The sequence below is a fragment of the Ovis canadensis genome, chromosome X, assembly GCF_042477335.2.
Source record: "Ovis canadensis isolate MfBH-ARS-UI-01 breed Bighorn chromosome X, ARS-UI_OviCan_v2, whole genome shotgun sequence".
Taxonomy (NCBI): Eukaryota; Metazoa; Chordata; class Mammalia; order Artiodactyla; family Bovidae; genus Ovis; species Ovis canadensis.
In genome coordinates, this window is record NC_091727.1 from 36663544 (window position 1) to 36677586 (window position 14043).

At 40.6% G+C, this 14043-nt stretch overlaps 1 protein-coding gene across 1 annotated transcript in view; it reads left to right on the plus strand.

Moving 5' to 3' along the window:
- CFAP47 (cilia and flagella associated protein 47) overlaps window positions 1-14043 on the plus strand; it is a 507952-nt gene that overhangs the window by 16387 nt on the left and 477522 nt on the right. Inside the window, exons 5-8 of the mRNA XM_070291173.1 lie at window positions 529-757; window positions 1200-1360; window positions 3542-3663; window positions 5876-6111. Of these exons, the coding sequence (XP_070147274.1) occupies window positions 529-757; window positions 1200-1360; window positions 3542-3663; window positions 5876-6111 (748 nt within the window). The remainder of the gene's footprint in view (window positions 1-528; window positions 758-1199; window positions 1361-3541; window positions 3664-5875; window positions 6112-14043) is intronic.

Sequence of the window (14043 nt, forward strand, 5' to 3'; positions counted from 1 at the left end):
TCAACAGTAAATTCAGATTAGTCTGAAAAATGAAGTTTTATGAGGGGAGATATTCATTTCAGCAAATAAGTGGAGTTTTGCCAAGATACTTTGCTTCATAGAGAATTGGGTTATTAGGATAAAGATGAAGTTGGTGAGTGGCCTTGTGGAAATGGGATGATTAGAAAAGAATCTCAGAATTCTAGAACTAGAGGTGGCCATATAAATCTTCCTATCTAACTCTAGTATTTACAGAATAATTGGAGAAATGGAAATATCCATAATTTTTTTTAGGTCAATTCATGCAGTTATTTTCCATCTTTGTTGTTTCCTGGAGACAATAAATTAGGTTGCACATATGCCATTCTACTCTGCAGGTTCAGACAGAAGGAGATGACAGTCTCTGTCACATACATGAAAGGAACTTCTCTTAGGTCTTCGAATTTTAATTATAATGTGATTTTATAAAATTTCTGTTTATATAAACATTTAGGAGAAAGTGTATAGAATTCTAGTTAAAATATATACGTATTATTCATTATCTTGTAGAGTGAGTTTGCAAGATCGTCCAGACATATTCTTGAATATCAGAGCTCATGTGGTTGAGCAGATTATTGAACTGTTAAACATAAATAATGATAAAAAGTTGGAATGCATAAGTTTTGGCTCTGTTTTCTTTGGAACGTCAAAGATTGAACGTGCACTTCTGTACAATAATAGCCCAGAACCTGTAAACTGGGTAGCCATAATGCAAGATGATTCCATTGGAGAAGAATTGGTAAGTAAATAATGGAACGGAGGAAGATCAGGTATTATGTTTTGAAACAGATTGTTTTGAACTTACTAATAACCAACAAGCTGTTTAATTACTCTAAAAATGTTTTAACGTGAAGATATGATTTCGTTTCACGTGTTTCCAAGGGTGACCTCAAAAAGTTTAATAAATCAAGCTGACCTTGAAGTAATCTATATCTGAAATAAACTGATGGGTATTAATATATCTTAGTGGCTAATTGTGGGGGTGTATGTTCTTATCAATTTTTCAATAGTTCTTTAAGTTTTATGAGGTGCCTTGATCAAATTTATGTATGTTAATTTAAAGACATACATTTTCTCTATATCTAGCCTCTGGAATTTCAATAATTATTTTATGACCACATTTTAAAATACTTTTTATATGTTTGCCTTAATACTCTTTTATTTCTGATTTTATATTACAGGGTACAAATATTAAACAAAGAACAGATGTTGCTTTAAATAATCTCACCTACTTAAGGAAAATAAAGAGCATAGATATTACCACAATTATCTCCTGTGTTCCTAATGAAGGGAGGTTACTACCTTATCAAAAGAGTTTAATTACATTTTGTTTCAGCCCAAAGTAAGCAAAAATTAATTTCATTATGGTGTTATTGATTAATGGAAAGTATATTAATGGTACATTCATCAGATTTATTTTAATAGTAAAACTTGGCAGAAGACACAAATTGGATTTTTCTTATTATGGTTTTAAATATTTCTAACACGGTTAACATTATTTCCAATATTTAAAAATGTTTGTAAAGACTTTCAGTTCAGTTCAGTTCAGTCTCTCAGTTGTGTCTGACTCTTTGCGACCCCATGAATTGCAGCACGCCAGGCCTCCCTGTCCATCACCAACTCCCGGAGTTCACCCAGATTCACGTCCATCAAATCAGTGATGCCATCCAGCCATCTCATCCTCTGTCGTCCCCTTCTCCTCCTGCCCCCAATCCCTCTCAGCATCAGGGTCTTTTTCAATGAGTCAACTCTTCGCATGAGGTGGCCAAAGTAAACACTTTATTTTAAATTAAAAATCTCTCCAGACCTTGTGGAAATGAGATGGTGAAAGTTTGGGGTTGCTTTGAATTGTGGCCACAGACCAGTCTGTTCGACCAAGACCGTATTGTCCTTCCAGAAATAGTCACGCAGTGGCTAGGAGCATGGAATTTGTTGTAGATGCCTTCAAAGAGGATGCAGGGCTCCTGCCAGGGCCAAATACTTAGACTGAGTATCAGAAATATTAAGCCTTTAGTACTGCTGGGATCAACCACACTTGGTTGCAGAAATTCATACAAAATTTAGGACTTTTGCCAATGTGTAGTTTTCCCTGTGCTTGGTTTGGTTATTTAGTTTGAAAATATAATTGGCAATACTGTTTTAAATATACAGTAGCAATTTCAGGTACACTTGAGAGGTTGTAATGTATGATAATAACTGATCCAGTTGTCAGTATGTTGACCTTTGTAAGAAGGCAATGTTTAATGTATTTCTCTCTGTGGCAGCTGGGTCACTTGGTGATACCAATTGTCTGATGAAGACTGAGTTGTGGTTTAATTTAAGGAGGGTAATAAATCAAGTAATTGTTCTATTTGTACAATCTATAATTGCCTTATTAATCATCCCTTCATGCAGGAAATTTCTTTGGTGAGTCTGTGAGATTCTGTTTAATACACGATCTTTGAAATTCTAAATGTTCTTTTCACGGCAATATGTTCATTTTATTTGAGAGTGTAGCATAAACTCAGAAATAAATATGATTTGTAGTCTTAAAGGTATTCTCGATATGCTGTTTGAATTCCTATGTAATATTTCACATCAACCTTTTGTGTATATATTTGTGTATCCAGTGCTAAAAAGCTGAGCTCTAGGTAAGGCAATGGAGAAGGCAATGGCACCCCACTCCAGTACTCTTGCCTGGAAAATGCCATGGATGGAGGAGCCTGGTAGGCTGCAGTCCATGGGGTCACGAAGAGTTCGACATGACTGAGCGACTTCACTTTCACTTTTCACTTTCATGCATTGGAGAAGGAAATGGCATCCCACTCCAGTGGTCTTGCCTGGAGAATCCCAGGGACAGGGGAGCCTGATGGGCTGCCATCTATGGGGTTGCACAGAGTCGGACATGACAAGTGACTTAGCAGCAGCAGAAGCAGCAGGTAAGGCAAGTAAAGTTTGTCAGGGCATAAGCCTGTGATATAACCCATCTGTGTCTTTGGTCCTATTTCCTTTCTTCTCATCTTTCCTTTGCTTTTCTCCTCTGCCAATATTTGGCTGTTACCAATTCCTATTCTCCAAATTGCCTTTTCTCCTCTAACAAGAATGTGGTTAGAAATATATGCTTAGTTCATGGGAGGACACAGATATGTACCAGAGATTCGCAGTTACACCTGGGGGTAGGAAGGACCACTATAGAGACTTGAACAGAGACCTTAGTTAGCAATGAAGTTAGCCTGGAAAGAAAATCCTTTACACAGAAAGTGACATTGGAGGCAAGAGTTTGACAACTTAGTATATTTGAATCCCACTTATCTTGCAAATATCATCATGAACTCAGTCTTTTTGACTTCACATATATGAGTGTGGCCTTCTTTTGCAAGTCTCAGTATCTTGTGTGGTAATTTTGGGAAATGGATCACAGTTATCTTTTTATTGCTGAATTCCATCTGTGTAGATTTAGGTATTGGGTTGATATTCCCTTTTGAGAGATTAATAAAATGTGTCATCTTTGCTTTAGAAATAATTGATTGTAATTTTTTCACAGGCTAATCATTGATGGTCAAAAGAATGATCCTTCACATAGGCAAGACTATGCTGTTTATTTGAGATTTGAGTCTGTAGGAAGTAAAGATGGGTTTTTGAGAGATGATAATCAAATCATCAAAAGTAAGTATGAAATGAACATTATCATCAAATATATAGCTGTTTAAATTCTTTAAAAGTTTAGACAGCAATATATGTAGAGGCAATTTAATGAAATGTATAATTATTGATTAGAATGAAAATGGAAACATTCGAGAGACCTTAACATGTCTTCTGTGGAACATTGATAAAAGTCATCCTCAGAATCATTTATATAATAATTTTCCAATTTAAAAGTTAAATGACTTAGTTATTTTAAGAGGACAGTAGATAAACATGGTGATGTAGAGTTAAATAAAATAAAAACAAAGCAACCTTGTTTCTTTTCTTCGTAAGCCTAGATTTTCTCTTAGAGATTAATATGGGAACAAATGATCTATTTCATCTTTACCAAACCTTTAGCTCTCTTAGAATCTACATAAAGTAACAGTCAAAGAATAAGACCTAAAGTTCTAGTATCAAAAGATAGGATGCAGTATCTTGTTATAGAATATTCATAAGTGCATGTGCTTCATAGGTCACATGTAAAAATGCAGTGGACTCTGTACATTTCAGGTAATGTTGGATGAATTGCAGTGAGGAAAATGGAGCTGAAGTTCAGTTTAGCAAGAAAGATCAAAGAGAAAATAAAAATATAGGCAGATGAGAGATGAAATCCAGAAAGATGACCATGGCAAGATAAGAGTCTAGAAGACTTGCATGTTGGTATGAGTGCTGTCATTGAGCAGAGTTGAACAGTGTTCCTAGGGCAGAAATTGATTGCTCTGTTACTATTTATGCCATAGTTGGTGATACTGAGCTCTGTCTGCTGATCATAGACAGAACATTTGTTCTAGGCTTTCAAGTTAATCTAGTTTTTAATGGCTAGAGATAGAGATGCTAGGTTTGCCTTAGAATCTTGGATTGGCTAGTAAGAGCATGAGTGAAGAAATATAAACCCTGTTTTGGGGATTCTAGTTGTAATACTTTCTCTGAAAAACTATTCTTTCACTCAATCAGAGCCCTCATTTCATAGTGACTACCTTCTTTTCTAGTACTGTATCTCCAAAACTTCATATTTACATTGTTGCTCAGCTTATATTCCATTGTTCATAATTTTAATCACTTTCTCCCAAGTGTATGTAAACCTCTTGGCTCAACTCCCACTGTGACTGAGTGGAAACCCTCTAATCTGATTCAGTTCAACTCTCAGCCTACTCCAGGGCTGCACCTCAGAAGCTAATTGGGCCAGTGAAAAGCACAAAACCATTAATCCCAACTGAGTCCTGGTATTTGCCATTACTACTACATTCCTCCACTCCTTCCCTTTCTCCTGATCTGAGATTAGTATTCACCCAGCTTCTCTTCTTCCCTGAAAACCCCAGTCCTTCCTCCTTCATCTTCACTCTAAGCTGACAAATACAATAAGTGACCTAATAAGACATTTCCACTTGGATTTCTACCAGATGTCTCAAAATTAACATGTCCAAAAAGAACTATTGGTTCCCCATAGCCTGTCCCTCCTGAAGTCTTTCCTGCCTCAAGAAATGACTTCATTTCTTCCATCACTTCATTCCATTTCATTCCATCACTTCAGTTGCTTATGTCAAAAACCTTAGCGTCATCATTTATTGTGTTCAACCTCCAATTCTACTGCAATCAGTCAGCAAATTTTGTTATCTCTACTGTCAAAAGTATATCTTATGTCGGATCTTTTCTTACCATTCTTCTACTACTCTTCTGCAGCCATACTTCATTCCTGAGGGTTCCCCCCCCTTTTGTTTTTTTTGAGCATGCCAAGTCATTCCTATGTTAGAGTCTTTGTATTTGCTGTTTTCTGTATTTAGAATACACTTAAAAAAATTTTTTTTTCCCATGATTTTCTTCCAGGGTCCTTTATATCTTTGCTCACATCTCCCTATCAATTGTTTTTGGAGTTCCCCATATAAATGAGCAGCCCCAAGACGTTGTACTCTGTCTCACATTACTTTACCTATTTATTTTATTGTCAGTGTCACTTCACTAGAATGTAAAATCCATGAGAGCAAGGACATCGCCTGTTTTATTCACTACTGTACTCCCAAGGTCAAGAAAAATACCAACACTGAGAAGGCATTCAGTAACTTTGTTGAATGAAAGATTGAATTAGATACCCATGTCTCATCAAGTCTTTCAGATGACACTGTTTCGACTGAGCAAATATATTCTGGGTTCCCAAAACACTTTTAATATTAACAAACTATTATTGCTTTTACAGGTGACTCATTTCACAAAGTGGAATTAGCCCTGACAGGCTCAGGACTTCCAGTCTTACTACAGTTTGATCCTGGAAGGATTCTTAATTTTGCACCTTGTTTCATGGGTGGACATTCAGAGATTCATTGTGTTATGCAAAATCGATCCAAATCCCTTCCTCTGATGTACCACTTTAAAAAAATTGCACATTTTAAAATTGATCCTCAAAAGGGCAAGATTGATGAAGGATGTATGCAGGTAAGATTATCATTCTATGTTTCATATGCTTTAAATAGTTTAAGGTTGACTAAAAAGCCAGGCAGAGGATTAAACCTACATTTGTTGTACCAGTGTTTAGAAATTTAATCTCTTTTGTGGTCTAGTTATGAATACTTTTGTATTAGTGAAAGTGAAAGTGAAGTCACTCAGTTGTGTCCGACTCTTTGTGACCCCACGGACTGTAGCCTATCAGGCTCCTCCATCCATGGGATTTTCCAGGCAAGAGTGCAGGAGTGGATTGCCATTTTCTTCTCCAGGGGATCTTCCCAACCCAGGGATCGAACCCAGGTCTCCCGCATTGCAGGCAGACGCTTTACTGTCTGAGCCACCAGAGAAGCCTGTATCGGTTTGTATCGGTACCTGTACAATATTCGTAATTATTTCTTACGTGCCTTTCATGTGCCAAAAAAAAAAAAAAAAAAAAAACCACTGTAGAGAAAGCAAAGAAGTGCAAAACAGTTACTTCTTCTATGGATTTTTTTTTTTTTCCTGAGAGAGTATTTATTTATGTGCCCAGGATGTTGACCCCTAAACTTAAATATCCAGCACGGAGCTTTGACCCTCTCTCACGAGGGTGGATCCAGGCATGGTCCTGGAACCCGTGTCTAGGGCAGTGGAACCCAGGGACCAGAGGCAGGAAGCCTCTGAGCCAGCGGCTGCTGATAGCAGCAAATGGTGAAACGGCAATGGGAACCAGGCCCTCTTCCCCATCCCAAGAGCTGAGGATGGTTGGCCAAGCTTGGGTGCACACATGTGCGGGAAGTGGAAGTCTAGTGCCATGTGCAGAGGCTGCAGCCTGGTTTCTGGCCCCAGTGCCAGGAGAGAGGTGGTGGCGGCAGTTTTGCCACCAAGAGGCCCAGGTCTATGCGCTCCTGTGAGGTGAGGCGGTAGGGGGAAAGCAGGCACTAGTCTGAGGACTTGCTGAGGGATGCATCCTCCCAGGCCAGCTCTTAAGAGGCTGCTGTGGAAAGTGCCCTGCAACTGCCGGTCATGGGCACGTGCATCAGGGGCACAGTGAGGGGTGGGGGGTCGAGGCTGGTGTCAGGAGGCTCGCAGTCATCAGCTGAGTGCAGGGAGAAGTCTTGGCACTGGTGCTGGTAGTTCAGGATTGAGTCGTAGAGTACCTCCGGGTGGCGCAGCAGGGATGCATCCGGCCGCCACTGCCAGGTCGCCACCTGCGGCCCATCCAGGTGGGCGGTGTATCGGGGCTGCTCCCTGACGTCAGCGGTTTGGGTCCAGCTGGCTGCGGCTGCGTGGGCAGTAGATGCGCCCCAGCTCTGGCCATGAGCCCCGGGCGATGAGTGGACCCACAGGGTCGCACGGTAGCGGCGGGAGCCCTGCGCGGACCCAGCCCGCACCGCTCAATGCCTGGCCTGGAACAGCCCGGGGGATTGAACCTGGGATGCCGCCTTCTTCCCTCCAGCGCTCTGCTGGGTAAGAAATTTTTTAATGCATTACGGAAGCTTAAGACATACACACAAACAGGTAGGGTTCAAGAAGAATGCCAAATGTCTTCAAACAGATCTGTAACAAGGTGATATAGAACCTCCAGCCAGATAGAAAGGTCTGCCAAGATGGCAACGTATGAGCCAGACCGTGAAGGTTGAGTTGAATTTTAAAATTGAAAACGAAATGCTTAATTGGCGGAGGCCTTGTAGAGGTATCGGTGCAGAGCACAGAAGTTGAACGCCAAGACGTACCTGTGAGCACTAAGGACAGCTTGTGGATGTCGGGTTTGCTTTTTCTCACTACTCAGTTCTTTTCCCAAATCCTCTGCCACTTGTTTTTTTGTTTGTTTTGTTTTAAGTAAACTGTTATTGGAATGTAGTCGCTCTTATTTGTTGCCTATTGTCTATAGCTTCTTTCATGCTACAAGGGCAGATTAAATGGTTGTGAGTGGTATGGTTCATAAAGCCTAAATAGTTACTGTCTGGTAATTAACAGAAGAAGTTTGCTGAGTCTTGTTCTAAACACCATTAGACAGGAGTGGTTTGTTTCACCTCGGGTTCTTACCTTATCATCTTTCCTCCAATGCATAGTGGTATGGTTCATAAAGTTATTGATGGAAGCTTTCTCCCAGTGGCAATCAACAGCTATTGTATACATGTTTAAATACATGCAGTTCATATGTGTAACTCTTCCTGCTTCATTAGAATGACACTCCCTCCCCCCATTTTCAATAGAGCTAATTAGTCTTCAGAGAATAACACATGCTAACCACCTTATGTAAAACATTTTCTTTCTTTTTTTTTTAAACATTTTCTTTTTAATGGCTTCTTAGACTAAGCACAGCACAGCACATACACTTCCTTTAGTCTGTCTCTTGACCTTACCAGCATAATTCATTTTCTCCAGTAACCTGCATATCTTTCAAAACATAGCTGATTTTCTCTGATCAGAGAAATTGGCAAGGATCACAGGAATCTGGTCAATTTCTCTTAGCAGCCAGCTCCAAGTGTTAAAGAGTTTGAAGCTGAAAGACCAATTATCACTTTCCTATAGAAGTGCTTTACACGAGAAAGAGAGAATGGAGATGGAAGTTGAGAAAGACTGTAGTGAGAGGAACAAAATGAGTAAAAGATTTAAAAATAGCAGTGTTTTAGAAAAGATAGAAAATAATAGCCCAAAGAAAATAAAGGCTCTGGTGAATATATAATGTGGAAGGATATGTCCTACATCCTTTTGATACTTTACTTTTGCTAGTTGAAATAAGATGTTTCAGAACTTATCATGGCATCCAAATTCAATTTTGATTAGCATTATCTTACAAATGGGCCAAGTACCCAGGAAACAAGAGAAATATTACAGCATGAAATATATAGAGGGAAATGGTAGTAATTGGCTATATTTAAATTTGTGTGTATGTGTGTGTGTGTAAGTCACTTCAGTAGTGTCTGACTCTCTGCAACCTCAAGGACTGCAGGATGCCAGGCTTCTCTGTCCATCACCAACACCGGGAGTTTTCTGAAACTCATGTCCATCAAGTCGGTGATGCCATCCAACCATCTCATCCTCTGCCATCCGCTTCTCCTCCTGCCCTCAATCTTTCACAGCATCAGGGTCTTTTCAAATGAGTTAGCTCTTTGCATCAGGTGGCCAAAGTATTGCAGTTTCAGCTTCAACCTCATCCCTTCTAATGAATATTCAGGATTGATTTCCTTTAGGATGGACTGGTTGGATCCCCTTGCAGTACAAGGGACTCTCAAGAGTCTTCAATACCACAGTTCAAAAACATCAATTTTTCCACACTCAGTATGCTTTATAGTCCAGCTCTCACATCTATACATGACTACTGGAAAAACCATAGCCTTGACTAGACGGACCTTAGTTGGCAAAGTAATGTCTTTGCTTTTTAATATGCTGTGTAGTTTGGTCATCACTTTTCTTCCAAGGAGTAAACGTCTTTTGATTTAATGGCTACAGTTACCATCTGCAGTGATTTTGGAGCCCCCCCCCCCCAAATGGCTGCCACTGTTTCCGCTGTTTCCCCATCGATTTGCCATGAAGTGATGGGACTGGATGCCATGATCTTAGTTTTCTGAATGTTGAGCTTTAAGCCAACTTTTTTACTCTCCTCTTTGACTTTCATCAAGAGGCTCTTTAGTTCTTCACTTTCTGCCATAAGGGTGGTGTCATCTGCATATCTGAGGTTATTGATATTTCTCCTGGCAATCTTGATTCCAGCTTGTGCTTCATCTAGCCAAGCATTTCTCATGATGTACTCTGCATATAAGTTAAATAAGGAGGGTGACAATATATAGCCTTGACATACTCCTTTTCCTATTTGGACCAGTCTGTTGTTCCATGTCCAGTTCTAACTGTTGCTTCCTGACCTGCATACATATTTCTCAAGAGGCAGGTCAGGTGGTCTGGTATTCCCATCTCTTGAAGAATTTCCCAGTTTGTGGTGATCCACACAGTCCAGGGCTTTGGCATAGTCAATAAAGCAGAAATAGATGATTTTCTGGAACTCTCTTGCTTTTTTGATGATCCAACAGATGTTGCAATTTGAGCTCTGGTTCCTCTGCCATTTCTAAAACCAGCTTAAACATCTGGAAATTCACAGTTCACATATTGCTGAAGCCTGGCTTGGAGAATTTTGAGCATTACTTTACTAACGTGTGAGATGAGTGCAGTTGTATAGTAGTTTGAGCATTCTTTGGCATTTCCTTTCTTTGGAATTGGAATGAAAACTGACCTTTTTCAGTCCTGTGGCCATTGCTACATTTTCCAAATTTGCTGGCATATTGAGTGCAGCACTTTCATAGCATCATCTTTCAGGATTTGAAATAGCTCAACTGGAATTCCATCATCTCCACTAGCTTTGTTCATAGTGATACTTCCTAAGGCCCACTTGTCTTCTCATTCCAGGATATCTGGCTCTAGGAGAATGATTACGCCATTGTGCTTATCTGGCTTATGAAGATCTTTTTTGGATAGTTACTCTGTATTCTTGCCACCTCTTCTTAATATCTTCTGGTTCTGTTAGGTCCATACCATTTCTGTCCGTTATTGAGCCCATCTTTGCATGAAATGTTCCCTTGGTATCTCTAATTTTCTTGAAGAGATCTCTAGTCTTTCCCATTCTATTGTTTTCCTCTATTTCTTTGCATTGATCACTGAGGAAGGCTTTCTTATCTCTCCTTGCTATTCTTTGGAACTCTGCATTCAAATGGGTATATCTTGTCTTTTCTCCTTTGCTTTTGGCTTCTCATCTTTTCACAGCTATTTGTAAGGCCTCCTCAGACAGCCATTTTTCTTTTTTGCATTTCTTTTTCTTGGGATGGTCTTGATCCGTGTCTCCTGATTTCTGACTTCTACTGTATAATCGTAAGGGATTTGAATTAGGTCATACCTGAATGGTCTAGTGGTTTTCCCTAGTTTCTTCAATTTAAGTCTGAATGTGGCAATAAGGAGTTCATGATCTAAGCCACAGTCTGCTCCTGGTCTTCTTTTTGCTGACCGTATAGAGCTTCTCCACCTTTGGCTGCAAAGAAGATAATCAGTCTGATTTTGGTGTTGACCATCTGGTGATGTCCATATGTAGAGTCTTCTCTTGTGTTGTTGGAAGAGGGTGTTTGCTATGACCAGTGCGTTATCTTGGCAAAACTCTATTAGCCTTTGCTCTGCTTCATTCTGTACTCCAAGGCCAAATTTGCCTGTTACTCCAGTTGTTTCTTGACTTCCTACTTTTGCATTCCAGTCCCCTACAATGAAAAGGACATCTTTTTTGGGTGTTAGTTCTAGAAGGTCTTGTTGGTCTTCGTAGAACCATTCAACTTCAGCTTTTTCAGCATTAGTGGTTGGGGTATAGACTTGGATTACCTTGATATTGAATGGTTTGCCTTGGAGACCAACAGAGATCATTATGTCATTTTTGGGATTGCATCCAAGTGCTGAGTTCAGACTCTTGTTTACTATGATGGCTACTCCATTTCTTCTAAGGGATTCTTGCACATAGTAGTAGATATAATGGTCATCTGAGTTAAATTCACCCATTCCAGTCCATTTTAGTTCGCTGATTCCTAAAATGTTGACGTTCACTGTTGCCATCTCCTGTTTGACCACTTTCAATTTGCTTTGATTCATGGACCTGACATTCCAGGTTCCTATGCAATATTGCTCTTTACAGCTTCGGACCTTGCTTCCATCACCAGTCACATCCACAACTGGTGTTGTTTGCTTTGGCTTGGTTTCTTCATTCTTTCTCAGAGAAGGCAATGGCACCCCACTCCAGTACTCTTGCCTGGAAAATCCCATGGACAGCGGAGCCTGGTGGGCTCTTGTCTGTGGGGTCGCACAGAGTCAGACACGACTGAAGTGACTTAACAGCAGCAGCAGCTTTATTCTTTCTGGAGTTATTTCTCCACTGATATCCAGTAGCATATTGGGTACCTAGCAACCTGGGGAGTTCATCTATCAGTGTCCTATCTTTTTGCATTTTCATACTGCTCATGGAGTTCTCAAGGGAAGAATACTGAAGTGGTTTGCCATTCCCTTCTCCAGTGGACCACATTTTTTCAGAACTTTCTACCATGATTCGTCCATCTTGGGTGGCCCTACATGGCATGGCTCATAGTTTCATTGAGTTAGATAAGGCTGTGGTCCATGTGATTATATTGGTTAGTTTTCTGTGATTGTGGTTTTCAGTCTATCTGCCCTCTGATGGAGAAGGATAAGAGACTTATGGAAGCTTCCTAATGGGAGAGACTGACTGAGGTGGAAACTGAGTCTTGTTCTGATGGGCGGGGCCATGCTCAGTAAATTTTTAATCCAATTTTCTGTTGATGGGTGGAACTGTGTTTCCTCCCTGCTGTTTACCTGGGGGAAGACCTGGGTTCGATCCCTGGGTCTGCCCGCAATGTGGGAGACCTGGGTTTGATCCCTGGGTTGGGAAGATCCTCTGGAGAAGGAAATGGCAACTCACTCCAGTGTTCTTGCCTGGAGAATCCCATGGACGGAGAAGCCTGGTGGGCTACAGTCCACGGGGTCACAAAAGGTCGGATATGACTGAGCGACTTCAGTTTCAGTTTCAGTTTCAAACTATGGTGGGAGGTAATGAAGATAACGGTGACCTCCTTCAAAAGGTCCCCTGCACGCACTGCTACACTCAGTGCCCCCATCCCTGCAGCAGGCTACTGCCAACCCATGCCTGCACTAGAGACTCCTGGACACTCACAGGCAAGTCTAGGTCAGGCTCTTTTGGGATCACTGGTCCTTTCCCTGGGTCCTGCTGCACATAAGGTTCTCTTTGTGCCCTCCCAGTTTATTTCCCAGTCCTGTGTAAGTTCTGGTAGCTCTATGGTGGGGTTAATGGCGGCCTCCTTGAAGAAGGCTTATGCCATACCCAAGTCTGCTGCACCCAGAGCTCCTGCCCCTGTGGCAGTCTACTGCTGACCCGTACTTCTACAGGAGATGCTCAGACACAGTTCTGTCTCAGTCTCTGTGGGGTCCCTGGGTCCTGGTGCACACAAGGTTTGTTTTGAGCCCTCTGAGTGTCTCTGGCAGGAATGGGGTTTGATTCCAAATGCAAATTTACCCCTCCTTCCATCTTGCTGGGGCTTCTCCTTTGCCCTTGTGGATGGGGTATCTCCTCACAGCTGTTCCAGCGAAGCGCAGCCACCTGGGAAGGCTTTTAATTTATGGTAGGAATAAAATTAGTTACAGTTGATTAGGGATGGGCTGTCCCTAGGGGTTATGTTGAGAAAATATATAGGATGGGCAACAATTTAAGTGGACGCCATATGAATATGTTAATTCAGTTTGAGTGTAGAGGGCATATCTGAGTGTTTAGAGAAGATACATGGGTGAGAGTTGATAAATATGTGGGTGAAAAGATAATGAATCACTGTTGAGAAAGGAACATTTAAAGAGGGTATAGTAAAGGGTCTTTCCTTTCATATTATGTGAATTTTTTTCTGTTCACATAGGTTTTTAATTTCTGTAATGCAAGACAGACCTGAAGTATATTTGCCACTTAAATTTTGGTCAGCATATAATCTTCTGGGCATAAAAAGGAATATATACTTGTGAACATCTCTGAAACCAATTTAGAAATTTCACATTGAGTGGGACTCCTGGGAACTCCCTATGCTATATAAAATTTTCAAACTCAAAAAATCCCATAGCTGATAGTTCATTTCCTAACATAATTTTTGGGGCTTCCCTGGTAGCTCAGAGGTTAAAGCGTCTGCCTGCAATGTGAGAGACCTGGGTTTGATCCCTGGGTCAGCCCTCTACATTTCTAGATTTCTTGAGCAGTTATAAGTTTCAAATTAATGAAAAATGAATGTAAGAAATGTAGGGGACACTGGAGAACTATGACTTCCACAGACTGGTCAACTAGCCTCTAAGTATTTGGAAGTGTGGTAAAATTATTTTCCTTTAATACCAACTTTATTGAAGCATCAT